This window comes from Lethenteron reissneri, chromosome 26 (assembly GCF_015708825.2).
Source record: "Lethenteron reissneri isolate LAM-NWPU_2019-01 chromosome 26, ASM1570882v1, whole genome shotgun sequence".
In the NCBI taxonomy this organism is placed as follows: domain Eukaryota; kingdom Metazoa; phylum Chordata; class Hyperoartia; order Petromyzontiformes; family Petromyzontidae; genus Lethenteron; species Lethenteron reissneri.
In genome coordinates, this window is record NC_083804.1 from 3,479,825 (window position 1) to 3,494,670 (window position 14,846).

The following is a 14,846-nucleotide window of genomic DNA, read 5'->3' on the forward strand; positions in this document are numbered from 1 at the left end:
CACGCTCGACGGGGGAATGGAGAAGCGCCCTTTGCCTGAGAAAATCCAAATGGCTCAATTCTCAAAACATTTTTACGCACGAGCACATTGATAACATATCATGCACATTCACAAAAAGAAGATTGTGAATGCCATACCAAAGAAATACCAATGTAACGTTACAGGTTCGTGTATGGTTCTCTATGGACCTTAATTACATCCAAGTTTTAATTAATTTTGCACGTACAGCCCTTTTGTAAATGCAACTGTGGGTCATGGGTGTTAACTGACCATAATTTACTACGGTGATCGGATTTGTGAAGGTGGGGAGCATAGATCTGCAGTACAGCAATGGATTTAGCTTCACTCCACACGACGTTTTATGCGAGGTGGCCGCCCATTCAATCACCGTCAAGGTTTAGACCCTGCCTAGCTTCCAAGCTCTGATGAGATCGGAGATGTTCAGGGTGCTGTGATCATAGGTTTAACCACTTTAGCCACAGGTGATTTGCAAATGTGAGACTTTTGTTCGGGATGCTGGAAAACAAAAGTCCAGTCTTGTGAATGATTTTATGTCAACAAATGGCAAGGTTTAGCAATTTCAAATATATCACTAACTGGCCCACAGCAAACTCACCTTTGGCTGTGCAAATATGTACTGTGGCAGTCGCATCGATTGCAAGGCTATCCCCATATTTGGTATCCTCACTTTAAAAAAACACTTTTAATTTGACTTAAAAGCACAGCTTAAACATACACATATAAAACCATGCTCGGGCAACATTGAAAAATGACTAAATGCCACTGGTTAGAGCACTCAACGCGAAAAAAAGGTAGCGAATTGAAATCTCAGTTTTGGATGGAATTAAGTCTCTCATCTTTCTGGGGTCCATAAATAAAGTACCACTTCATGAGAGGTCATCAGTGGTTGGCCTGGCATGAAAACAGCCCAATTCGTGGGAATGTGGAATTTTTGAAACTACCTCAGGGTTACACCAGCGACAGCGTTTTGCTCACTTGACCATAAAGACACCTTTAAAAAAAAAAGTTATTCACAGGATGGAACGTCTCTATTGAAAGCCACGGTACACGGGTGGGGGGGGGAGGGCGAGCTACACATACAGGTCGTTTTCACGCGAGTGGTTCCGTGAACGCCTGGGCCGGTCTGCCTGGGGCTTCGGCACAGAGGGCGGCTCGCTCTGGCAAAGCGCCGTCGATGGCTCCGACACCCGGTAACTGCTTTTGGGTGACCGCGTCATGGGCATGGCGCTCTCGCCGTCGCCGTTTCCGTTTACGGCGCGCGCCTTCCCTTCGTGCCGCTGGAACTGGCACAGCTTCAAGGCCGCGAACACGGCGCTCACGACGTACAGGATGGCCAGGATTATGCCGAACAGCGCCGTGGCGGCGTCCCCGCCCTGCACGGAGCAGTTCATCCACGTGTAGCCGCGCCCGGCGTAGACCCGCTCGCGCTTCTTGCAGGTGTCCGTGGCGTTGACGTTGATGACCACGGTGAGGTAGAGGGCCACCCCGACGACGCTGAGCACGAAGGCCAGCACGGAGAAGACGAAGTCGGCGATCAACCACCGGCGCGAGCCGCGCAGGCCCCGCTTCGTGCCGCCCACGAGCATGCCGAGCGTCATGCAGAAGAGCGAGATGCACACGGCCACGCCGCCGTACACGGCCGGCGAGCGCATCTGGCTGTAGGCCCTGTCGAGCTCCTGCACCTGCTGCATCTCCGTGCCCTGGAAGGGGCTGTAGGGCATGCTGTTTATGCTCGACGACCCCAGGTTGAGGCCACCCATGGCCGTGTGTCCCGCCATGGAGGCCTGGGAGGCCGCCACGCAGATGAGCGTCATGAGGCTCACCAAGATCTCCGTGAGCTTCAGGACTCCTGCGGGGGCCAGCGGCGACGCACGCGCAATGAGCACAGCTTCTGTTTGGCACCGACAGCGCGCGTGTTCCTTGCCCGAACTTAGTTTGGATTTTTTTTTAGGCTTCGCGCTGTATTGTATAAACTAGAAAAATCTAAAATGTTTTTATTTCTACCAGTTAAGGTCCACTGAGCTAGAATATATTTTTCCTAAACGACTTGGCGGCCACAAATAATAGCTCAACAAAGTGGCTTATCACGTAGAAATATAGAGCAGCCAAACACTTGAAATGCATGTGGATTCTAATTATGAATGGAAAAACCGGAGGACCCGGAGAAAAATCCACACGACCATGGGGAGAACACGCAAGCTCCAAGTATACAATCTTAATTTGAAGCTTTTGTGACTGCAGGAATCCATACTCTCTGATTCTCTCGGTAAAGTCACGTAGATAGAATTTTTTTTTTTAAACACAACGTTTCAGTCGCAACACAAGAGGCCGTCTTCAGGTGAGAAAAAATGTATACAGGTGTCAGGGCCGGGATCGAACCCACAACCTCCTGTATACCAGGCGAGGAAGTTTATTAACATCTCGCCATGGTGGCAAGATGTTAATAAACTAGTAAGTAGTGAGGGTCAGGTGAGCAGTGAATGACAATGGTCGTATGAGTATCATGCAAGTGTCCTCATGCCCCGACCCAACGGCAGCCGCCCCCACAAGTGTTTAACTCAGTTATATCACAAACCAGAAAGACTCTTAACCATCTCACTATCAATGCATTACAACAGAAAACATGCATATAGTAGGCCATAGTGTTAGGCAAATGACTATTTTCAGAACAGGGAGAACGCAACCAAATTGACCAATTATAGCTGTGAACTGCACAGCGTCTGCAAAAATTTGATGGCAATTGACTATGACTGGGTAAAAAGCCACGTTATTTAGCCCACCTCAAAACCAGAAATATCGAGTTTTTCAGTGAAAATTGGGTTCTATATTTTGAAGCAAATTCAAAAGTCACTGTTTTCAGCACAAGATGACAGCGTCAAAAGGTCAAGACGTCTCGCCGCTCAGAACGAGCACTGGAGCGGCGGCGGCCGTCACCATTGGTGGCTCGGATCCAGCGGCGGGATCTGTAAACTTTTTCCAGAGGGCAAAGAAAAACAACAACCGCTGTTGAATTCCAGATAAAGTGGTACTCGTTGCAATAACCCGGGGGGGGGGGGGAGGAATGTGAAAAAGAGCTTTACAGCTAATCGGATTCCTCCAATAAAAAAGATTGATAAACGTATACACAATCCATTGAGAGGCACAACATCATCTCAGGCGGAGATGTCATCACACCCGGTAGCATTGGTCATTTGCCAAGATCTTCCATTTGCTAAGCCTTTGTTCGGTTTCCAGGAATGTTGTCCAACATGTGTGTACACGCATTCACAGTGACAAACTTTATCTGTGCCCTGAAGATGTATAAGGCTTTCATGAGAGGCTACAAGATGCCGATATGACAGCGATGCTGCGAAAAAAGGCTTCCTGAAAGCGTGTACCAGGTATTCTGTTTCTGCCTCACTTTACTGAGCACTAAAGAGGCTGTAACGTCTGCCTCCGCGAGATGCGTCTTAACGCACCTAAGCCAGTTTTACATGACTTCCCTTTACAGTAGGCACGACTGCAAACAACAATGTACAGACCTTACACACAGGCCTCACGTTTCATGATGAACAGGAGGATCCCGGTAAAAAAGAAAACTTGATAACTCGCACAAAGCGTGACCGTCCTGAAACGTTGCTCTCGCCGACGGTAAGTTAAATTACCGCGTTGGTATTGTGGTGCACAGGCACAAATAACGAAGACTCGACACATTCGTCCATGGAATTGCCTTAGGAAGGAACAACGTGAAACAAGAGATGGCCTCAGAACTTTTACAGAAAAATCCTTTAAGTGATCTTTTTACAAGCGGCCACACTTTCTCGCCCACGCTGCATTGACACTGCCATGTGACAATTAAGCATTTTAGTTCTCAAGTCTGAAATAAAGCCCAAATTGAGCGCAAAACCACATTTAATACCATGGGGTTTTTTTTTTGTGTGTCCAGCCATTGATGTCTGAGCTGAGACCATCAGCCCACTACACTTGAGAAAAAAGTCACGGGCAGAGTCGGCTCAGCACCGACTTCTGAGCCACCCGACGCACAAAGTAGGTACTCTCCAAAGAATTGTGTTTAGAAGTGAAACTATTTTGATGGAATGGAAAACACTCGCAATGTTGTCAACGTCACTGGCTTCCTGTATCAACACACGCCACACGCTGTGTGAGCAATGCAACACTTGACTTAAGGACAGACTTCTGAAGAGGTTTCAGAATACAATACAAAATCATACTCACGCACCTCCGATTAGCACGTACATACATACTACAGTGTTAATTTGGAACAAATGTGCAATTGTAAATGATGCTGACATGCATCCCAATACAAGATGAGCATCTGAGGTCACCACAGCCAAAACTCTTGATGCCATTGCTTCCTTTAGACAGGTTCCCACAACGGATGCACAGTTAAACACTCGATCTCCAGGATCTCTCTGACAGTATCCTACCATCTGGCTTTGGGTCTCCCTCTTGGTCACTGACCTCCAAAGTCATCATCGATATCATAATCAGCCACGATCAATCCATTGCGGATTGAAGATCTCTGCAAGCAGTTACCATTCCCTCGCAGCCTTGTGATGCAACAATCCATCACCTACGCACGAGCCGATTTCTTCGGTCCAACTCAGCGATCAACACCCTTTCCAGTATCTTCCGTTCTTTGGCTGCCACGTCTGTCATTAGTCTTGACTACTGGCCATCACCCCTCATAGCGATGTGTCCTGCCCCAGACAATTTACTTTTTTTAACAGTCAATATTATGGTCACCGTTGGCCACTTCTGTCGCAGACGTGAGATGTAAATGTTCTGTAAAGCTCGCAAAGCATCAACATGCTGCCTTTGTACTATAGGAGTTGAGCAAATACCACATGCACTTATATATCCTCTAATCCACATGTTCAATGGATGAAATATATGACCATACTCCACCATGTTGGTCAGTGCGGGTTGGACAGTTCACACTACTCACACTCTGGTGACCCCCCTTCCCCCCAACTGTGTAAATAGCCAGAAAAAATACAAAGATCCCCCGTATAGCCTTAACAGACTGTTGGAACGAGTGCTGTTCGTGAGCACCTATGAAGGCCGGCACGGTAAACGAGGGGGTGGGTGGCCAGCACAATGCCCGGCCGACTTTGTCTCCCTAGTGGCGATGTGTACACACCACACCAAGTACTCATTTGAAGCTGAATCGACCTCGGGGAGGCGCATGACCGGTTCAGAATATTGTCACCGATGTTGGCCGTGAGCAGCAATCGAACTCGGGTCGCCGGGTTCGTGGCGCAGCGTAGCGCTAACCGCTACACCCCCAGGCACACAGCTGAACGTAAGCTGCAACGTTGGCCCTTCCTGGTCGCCGCCGCCGCCCCCCTATTATTGATCGGCGTCAAACGTGGAACGAGCGATGCCACGTGGGAGACCTTACCGCGCCTCGTGCAGACGTTCTCGCAGCACTTGCAGTTCAGCGGCCCTCCACTGCTGCGTTGGGGTTCTTCGTACTGGGAGTAGCCGCCCGAGTAGGCGCTCTGCGCGCCGTCCTGCCCATCGTACCTGCATAACGCTCGCGCCGGGCCCAGGCACGACGAAACATCAGCAACGTTCACAGCGCCACGCACAACGTGCAGCAGCCTTTTGTCGACGTAACTACACTGGACGAGGGCCCTCCCCACGCCATGTGGAGGCCGTACTTCATCACGCTGGTCGGTGTGAGTTGGTGAAGGCAGCGACCGCACATGTGTAAGTATAGAAGTACGGTACAACAATGGATTTTGCTGCACTGCCTGATGCTGCCCACCACATAGCCTGACAGCTGCCTACGGCAAACCTGTTTGTGCGTGGTGATAACAACCAACTCAAGCACTAACTAGGGCTCTACTCTCCTCAGTTTCCAAAATCAGGCAGATTCCGGGTGATTTGTTCAAATATAGATTGGAATATAGTCGATAAAGTTTGGTGATTTGTTGATACACAGTTATTGTTTTTATGTAAGACACAACACTGTCCACAAATAATGTGCTGGGAACACGTCCAGACATCACTTTGTACGCTTAGGTGGCGAGGTTGGCGAGCAGATGGCAAATACAGTTTTGTGAACCGATATTTGCCAATCTTGAGTATTACCCCTCCCCCCCAACCCCTGCATGGGTATTAGGATATTATCTGGTTACTCCACACACACAAAACACTCGTGAAATTGGACCTGCACAAACATCTACATGCAGGACTCTGCGAACACAGTTGGGGGGGGGGGGGCATTCCTAGATAAATACACGTTTCTTCTTGTAGATTCTTACACACGATCGCGCATTTGCAGTTGTTTCATCACGTGAGCGAGTCATGTTACCTGGAGTCTCGCTCGTGCTGCCACTCGTCCGGGTGCCGCGAGGAGCGTGCCGCGTGCGACATCTCGGCCACTTTCCCGGGTGGGCGGGTAGCCAGCCAAAGTAGCAGCGACTACAACAACAACAACAGCGGGTTCATTAAACGTAGACACATTCCTGCGGAGGGAGCTGGTAGGAACGTTGGGTTGCTCGGTCAATGGCCAGGGTCAACGGCGGCGTGGTGTATTCCGCAAATATGGCCGACTGTGAGGGTGAGCACAAGCCGGCGTGAGTTGGTTAAACGTTGAGTTTTATAAGGGCACCACGGGGTGATCAGCCCCTACCCACCCAGCCCCACCGCTCCCACCCAGCCCCTCCCCTCCCAGCCCCTTCCCAACCCAGCCCCTCCCCACCCTCCCCTCTCCACCCAGCCCCACCCCTCCCATTTTGGATGCACGACGGACGGACACAATAATCCCCTGTGGGCTGGTGGAACCAGCTGGTTCCTACCAGTATAAAGCTGTTTTTGGGTTTGAGGTGTCGTTAACCCACCACAACCAATTGATTGGCCAATTAATTATATTATGGATAATATTGGCCGCGAAAGCCTACGTGTTAAACAGAGCAAGGTTTGTGAACTACGCGAGTGGTATTTTAATGGGCAGGATGGATTGTGCGCTCGAAGGTTGTCAACAACCAAATCCCAAACGTGAAAGGTGAATAACCAAAAGAGAAAGCAGCAGCAGGTCAACGCAAGTGTAAATTACCATCTTCTCATGTCTCTTGTAATGCCTTCCTACCGGACATTATTATTTCAAATCTGCGATGGTCAATATGTTATCCATTTCTATGTATGTCATGATGCCTCCATTGCCATGGTAGCCTTGTTGTCACGGTTGTGTTCTCCAACGTTGGCTGCCAGTCCGTCCCTAGTCTCGACCGTCAGCCACCATCGCCGTACAGATGGGACCCAGGCCCACGAGTTACACTGCATTGTGTCAGGTACATTGACGTGCCGCCTTTGTCTTCCCGACACGCGTAAACATGACGTGATTAGAGCACGCCTACGTGTAGATCGCGTTGCCCGTTAGTCAACCTCTTGCTGCGAACACAATCTATTTCAGAACGAAACAGGAGGATTTATCCACAAATCTGGCTGTCGCCTGATGATGCTGGTTGTAATTACTGGCGAAAGGTCGCACTCGAATTGTAAATGTTGTGGATTTACTCTCCAACACACCGGTGTTGCTGTACTAGTAACGAATTGCCCACGTTCTGTTTACGTGTCCAATATTTACGCGATCTAACCCAACAAAAAACCTCTATTATGGATAATATTGGATCGCCAAAGCCATACTTACGTGTTTTAAACTGACAATCTGAACGGGTTACTGCAGGAACGAGTTACGAGGAGGTCATGATGGCCCACAATGCACGTCGTCGTCCCGACTTGTCACTGAAATTTCGATTTAAAAGAAAGAAAAAACCAAGAAGATTGTCACTGAAACATCTCAACCATTGCATTGCCTGCAAGGTACATGAGTGGCACAGTCAGTAGCTTGCACATCGAATCACCACGAGGTCACCATGAGTTCGACCCCGGGTCGAGGGGGTTGGCTTAGTGATGGGGTCAGGGGGTCAACTCCCCGAGCCCACCCCCATCACATCCGTTCATCCGGCGGTCGATAAAAACGAAGTTTTAGTACTACCTTGTGAGAAAACCCAACAACAAAGTGGGTCTTTGTTTAAAGAGACAAAACACCGCTGTTGTCATGGCACAGGACATGTGGACATGCCAACGCTCTGCTGCTGTATTCTAGAGAGACAAATACGGTCGGTTTGGTTGAAATGTTACACTACCAGCAGGCTCCTGCGTCAATGTGGTACGGGGTGGGGTGTGCGTGAGTTGACAACTGCTTAAAGCCAGACGTTTCGAGATACAGGCCTCGTAAAGTGACCGCTGCAGACTACAGGTATGAGAAATATAACAAACCGACAGACGATCCTTCTTCACCCGTACCTGGGCTCATGTCAACAAGCCAATTTACGAAGCATTACACGCCTTAAACTAACAGATGATCCTTAACTTAGACACAGAGTGGCGAAGTTGGAAAGGCTTCCAAAATCTAAACCCAATTCGCCCCGTATATTCGATGGATTTTGTAGCTCGGAAAACCATCAAATTTAAAATGGCCACATCTAATTGGTAACTACTGTATCTTGGTTCTTTCATTAAAGTCACGTAGATAGAAAAATAATAATAAAGTTAATAAATAAATAAAAATAATAAAAACACTAAATATAGACTGTAGCTTGGTTCTTAATCGGAGTGTACTGGCAGTCTATAATGTGGACTGTAGCCTGGTTATTAAGTACGGCGAGTGTACTGGCAGTCTATAATGTAGACTGTATCAATGGTTATTAAGTACGGTGAGTGTACTGGCAGTCTATAATGTAGACATTGTTACTGACGAGTGTGTGGCGTTGTTGTTGTTGTTGTTGTGTTCTTCTGCCCTCTCACCTGTTGTGTGGCGTCACCCACCGCGGCCCGAGTCGCGCAACTTCCGTGCCGACAATCAACCTCCACCACCCAGCCCAACCCGGGCTCCTTCAAAGGTCGACCACCCCCCCCCCCGGCCCCCTCCACCCTCACCACCTCCCCGACCTTCTTGCTTGTCCCGCGTACCGTGAAGCGAGGTTAATCACCGGTCCTTTCGATGAATCGAGGTAAAGAAGACGAGACGCCGCCTTGCCCGCGCAGGTAACTTTGCTACACCAACCTGGCGTGGTCAGAGCTGTGGGGCGTGGTCAGGGCGGTGGGGGGCGTGGTCAGGGCGGTGGGGGCGTGGTCAGGGCGGTGGGGGCGTGGTCAGGGCGGTGGGGTCAGAGCTGTGGGGGTGGGGTCAGAGCCTTGGGGGGCGGGGTCAGTGTTTTGGGGGTCGCTGTGGGGGCGGTGTTAGAGCTGCCCCCTGTGCCCCACCCCCGTGTGACGTCACTAGCCAGGTGCGGTTCAGGTGAGGGGTGAACACGGTCGGGTTGCCATCTTTGATCGACGTAAACCAGGGAGATATCAAGAGGAGAAGTAATACTTTAAAATACTTTATTAAAAAACGCTTTAATGAAATGTACCGTACGAGTAATGGCAGAACTCCACGACTCCAAGAAGTGGCCCCGAGGCTTGCCATAACGTAAGGGAGTGTGGTGATTTACAGCCAACGTCAGTTGAGCGTGGACAATTAGACCCAAGCAGAAACATATAAATAATAAAAAAAGGTTTAAAAGTTTATTTAAAAAATGTAATGATATAATATAGTATTGTCATTGTTATGACATAAGTATACCAAGTTTGCAGTCGATACCACATTGGGAAGTGGGTTAAAATTAAGTTACAAGATTTGAGGATACGACAACAACAACAGTGAGTTAAAGAGAGGATCCAACTGCATTGGGTTTATGTTTTCAGCCAATGAACGATGAATATGTTGAACTTCTTTCACGCCGTACGTAGCCAACTCTGCTAATCGATGGAGGTCGTCCTGGTTTGAGCGTCCCAGACAAATGTGGCACGACCTTGCAGGCCGTGCGTCTCATTGAAGAAGGTGTTCATCTTCTTGGTTCTTTCGGTAAAGTCACGTAGAATGGAAATAATAAAATAAATATCACGACGTTTCGGCCACAACGCAAGCAGCCGTCCTCAGGTGGAGACTCTGTCTTCTCGACAGACCTGTTCTCCACCTGAGGACGGCTGCTTGCGTTGTGGCCGAAACGTCGTGAGAATTATTTTATTATGTTTTAATTTTTATTATTTTATTATTTCCATTCTACGTGACTTTACCGAAAGAACCAAGAAGATGAATCCCTGCAGTCACGAACGCTTTAAATTGAAGGTGTGTCACGTGTATACAGCAAATAGACCATCTATTGATTTGCGACGTTTCGGACAAATGCCTCTTCTTCACGTGCTCGCTGACGAAGGGCCATCGCCCGAAACGTTACGCGTCCCCGTGGCTCCGTGCGTCCCGCGCCCGCCTTGCAACCAATCAAAAAAGCCAGGCGGAGTGACGTGTCAACAACGCGTGACGTCACAATAACGCGTGACGTATCAACAACGCGTGACGTGTCAACAACGCGTGACGTCACAACAACGCGTGACGTATCATCAACGCGTGACGTTCCAACAACGCGTGACGTATCAACAACGCGTGACGTGTCAACAACGCGTGACGTCACAATAACGCGTGACGTATCATCAACGCGTGACGTATCAACAACGCGTGACGTATCAACAACGCGTGACGTGTCAACAACGCGTGACGTATCAACAACGCGTGACGTATCAACAACGCGTGACGTTCCAACAACGCGTGACGTATCAACAACGCGTGACGTTTCAACAACGCGTGACGTATCATCAACGCGTGACGTTTCAACAACGCGTGACGTTTCAACAACGCGTGACGTTTCAACAACGCGTGACGTATCAACAACGCGTGACGTTTCAACAACGCGTGACGTGTCAACAACGCGTGACGTTTCAACAACGCGTGACGTTTCAACAACGCGTGACTTTCAACCGCGTGACGTATCATCAACGCGTGACGTGTCAACAACGCGTGACGTGTCAACAACGCGTGACGTGTCAACAACGCGTGACGTGTCAACAACGCGTGACGTTTCAACAACGCGTGACGTATCAACAACGCGTGACGTTTCAACAACGCGTGACGTGTCAACAACGCGTGACGTTTCAACAACGCGTGACGTTTCAACAACGCGTGACGTTTCAACAACGCGTGACGTATCATCAACGCGTGACGTGTCAACAACGCGTGACGTGTCAACAACGCGTGACGTGTCAACAACGCGTGACGTGTCAACAACGCGTGACGTTTCAACAACGCGTGACGTATCATCAACGCGTGACGTGTCAACAACGCGTGACGTTTCAACAACGCGTGACGTTTCAACAACGCGTGACGTGTCATCAACGCGTGACGTGTCAACAACGCGTGACGTATCAACAACGCGTGACGTATCATCAACGCGTGACGTGTCAACAACGCGTGACGTGTCATCAACGCGTGACGTTCCAACAACGCGTGACGTTCCAACAACGCGTGACGTATCAACAACGCGTGACGTATCATCAACGCGTGACGTGTCAACAACGCGTGACGTGTCAACAACGCGTGACGTGTCAACAACGCGTGACGTATCAACAACGCGTGACGTATCATCAACGCGTGACGTGTCATCAACGCGTGACGTGTCAACAACGCGTGACGTATCAACAACGCGTGACGTATCATCAACGCGTGACGTGTCATCAACGCGTGACGTGTCATCAACGCGTGACGTTCCAACAACGCGTGACGTATCATCAACGCGTGACGTTCCAACAACGCGTGACGTATCATCAACGCGTGACGTATCAACAACGCGTGACGTGTCATCAACGCGTGACGTGTCAACAACGCGTGACGTATCAACAACGCGTGACGTTTCAACAACGCGTGACGTATCATCAACGCGTGACGTGTCAACAACGCGTGACGTATCAACAACGCGTGACGTGTCAACAACGCGTGACGTATCAACAACGCGTGACGTTCCATCAACGCGTGACGTGTCAACAACGCGTGACGTTTCAACAACGCGTGACGTTCCATCAACGCGTGACGTATCATCAACGCGTGACGTGTCAACAACGCGTGACGTGTCAACAACGCGTGACGTGTCAACAACGCGTGACGTGTCAACAACGCGTAACGTGTCAACAACGCGTGACGTTTCAACAACGCGTGACGTGTCAACAACGCGTGACGTGTCAACAACGCGTGACGTTTCAACAACGCGTGACGTTTCAACAACGCGTGACGTGTCAACAACGCGTGACGTGTCAACAACGCGTGACGTTTCAACAACGCGTGACGTTTCAACAACGCGTGACGTATCATCAACGCGTGACGTGTCAACAACGCGTGACGTATCAACAACGCGTGACGTGTCAACAACGCGTGACGTATCAACAACGCGTGACGTTCCAACAACGCGTGACGTGTCATCAACGCGTGACGTGTCAACAACGCGTGACGTGTCAACAACGCGTGACGTTCCAACAACGCGTGACGTTCCAACAACGCGTGACGTGTCAACAACGCGTGACGTGTCAACAACGCGTGACGTTCCAACAACGCGTGACGTGTCATCAACGCGTGACGTGTCAACAACGCGTGACGTGTCAACAACGCGTGACGTTTCAACAACGCGTGACGTTCCAACAACGCGTGACGTTTCAACAACGCGTGACGTATCAACAACGCGTGACGTTTCAACAACGCGTGACGTTTCAACAACGCGTGACGTTTCAACAACGCGTGACGTTCCAACAACGCGTGACGTTCCAACAACGCGTGACGTGTCATCAACGCGTGACGTTTCAACAACGCGTGACGTGTCAACAACGCGTGACGTTCCAACAACGCGTGACGTTCCAACAACGCGTGACGTTTCAACAACGCGTGACGTTCCAACAACGCGTGACGTTCCAACAACGCGTGACGTTTCAACAACGCGTGACGTGTCAACAACGCGTGACGTTCCAACAACGCGTGACGTTCCAACAACGCGTGACGTTCCAACAACGCGTGACGTTCCAACAACGCGTGACGTTCCAACAACGCGTGACGTTCCAACAACGCGTGACGTTCCAACAACGCGTGACGTTTCAACAACGCGTGACGTGTCAACAACGCGTGACGTTCCAACAACGCGTGACGTTCCAACAACGCGTGACGTTCCAACAACGCGTGACGTTTCAACAACGCGTGACGTTCCAACAACGCGTGACGTTCCAACAACGCGTGACGTTCCAACAACGCGTGACGTTCCAACAACGCGTGACGTTTCAACAACGCGTGACGTTCCAACAACGCGTGACGTTCCAACAACGCGTGACGTTCCAACAACGCGTGACGTTTCAACAACGCGTGACGTTCCAACAACGCGTGACGTATCAACAACGCGTGACGTTCCAAACAACGCGTGACGTTCCAACAACGCGTGACGTTTCAACAACGCGTGACGTATCAACAACGCGTGACGTATCATCAACGCGTGACGTTTCAACAACGCGTGACGTATCAACAACGCGTGACGTATCAACAACGCGTGACGTTCCAACAACGCGTGACGTTTCAACAACGCGTGACGTATCATCAACGCGTGACGTTCCAACAACGCGTGACGTTCCAACAACGCGTGACGTGTCAACAACGCGTGACGTTCCAACAACGCGTGACGTGTCAACAACGCGTGACGTTCCAACAACGCGTGACGTTCCAACAACGCGTGACGTTCCAACAACGCGTGACGTGTCAACAACGCGTGACGTTCCAACAACGCGTGACGTATCATCAACGCGTGACGTGTCAACAACGCGTGACGTTCCAACAACGCGTGACGTTCCAACAACGCGTGACGTGTCAACAACGCGTGACGTGTCAACAACGCGTGACGTGTCAACAACGCGTGACGTGTCAACAACGCGTGACGTTCCAACAACGCGTGACGTTCCAACAACGCGTGACGTTCCAACAACGCGTGACGTTCCAACAACGCGTGACGTTCCAACAACGCGTGACGTGTCAACAACGCGTGACGTGTCAACAACGCGTGACGTGTCAACAACGCGTGACGTTCCAACAACGCGTGACGTGTCAACAACGCGTGACGTGTCAACAACGCGTGACGTGTCAACAACGCGTGACGTTCCAACAACGCGTGACGTGTCAACAACGCGTGACGTGTCAACAACGCGTGACGTTCCAACAACGCGTGACGTGTCAACAACGCGTGACGTGTCAACAAACGCGTGACGTGTCAACAACGCGTGACGTGTCAACAACGCGTGACGTGTCCAACAACGCGTGACGTGTCAACAACGCGTGACGTGTCAACAACGCGTGACGTGTCAACAACGCGTGACGTGTCAACAACGCGTGACGTGTCAACAACGCGTGACGTGTCAACAACGCGTGACGTGTCAACAACGCGTGACGTGCCAACAACGCGTGACGTGTCAACAACGCGTGACGTGTCAACAACGCGTGACGTTCCAACAACGCGTGACGTGTCAACAACGCGTGACGTTCCAACAACGCGTGACGTTCCAACAACGCGTGACGTGTCATCAACGCGTGACGTGTCAACAACGCGTGACGTTCCAACAACGCGTGACGTGTCAACAACGCGTGACGTTCCAACAACGCGTGACGTGTCAACAACGCGTGACGTGTCAACAACGCGTGACGTTCCAACAACGCGTGACGTGTCAACAACGCGTGACGTGTCAACAACGCGTGACGTTCCAACAACGCGTGACGTTCCAACAACGCGTGACGTGTCATCAACGCGTGACGTTCCAACAACGCGTGACGTGTCAACAACGCGTGACGTGTCAACAACGCGTGACGTGTCAACAACGCGTGACGTTCCAACAACGCGTGACGTTCCAACAACGCGTGA

At 50.4% G+C, this 14,846-nt stretch overlaps 1 protein-coding gene across 2 annotated transcripts; it reads right to left on the minus strand.

The window, feature by feature from the left end:
- Window positions 1-778: 778 nt before the first annotated feature.
- Window positions 779-9,083, minus strand: LOC133347505 (MARVEL domain-containing protein 3-like). Of its 2 annotated transcripts, XM_061559812.1 has the most exons (5): window positions 8,842-9,083; window positions 7,682-7,776; window positions 6,344-6,453; window positions 5,426-5,550; window positions 779-1,870 (listed from the first exon to the last, which is right to left on the minus strand). In XM_061559812.1, the coding sequence occupies exons 3-5, from the start codon at window positions 6,403-6,405 to the stop codon at window positions 1,092-1,094; spliced, it is 966 nt and encodes a 321-aa protein (XP_061415796.1). In that variant the 5' UTR covers window positions 6,406-6,453; window positions 7,682-7,776; window positions 8,842-9,083; the 3' UTR covers window positions 779-1,091. The 2 variants fall into 2 exon arrangements, with proteins under 2 accessions (XP_061415796.1, XP_061415797.1); XM_061559813.1 differs by lacking the exon at window positions 7,682-7,776.
- Window positions 9,084-14,846: the final 5,763 nt, after the last annotated feature.

Coding starts and splice junctions, on each gene's coding strand:
- LOC133347505 (XM_061559813.1), bottom strand. CDS start 6,405: ATGTCGCACGCGGCACGCTCCTCGCGGCACCCGGACGAGTGGCAGCAC. Junction 5,551..6,343: donor CAGCACGAGCGAGACTCCAG/GTAACATGACTC, acceptor AGCGTTATGCAG/GTACGATGGGCAGGACGGCG. Junction 1,871..5,425: donor GAACGTCTGCACGAGGCGCG/GTAAGGTCTCCC, acceptor TGGCCCCCGCAG/GAGTCCTGAAGCTCACGGAG.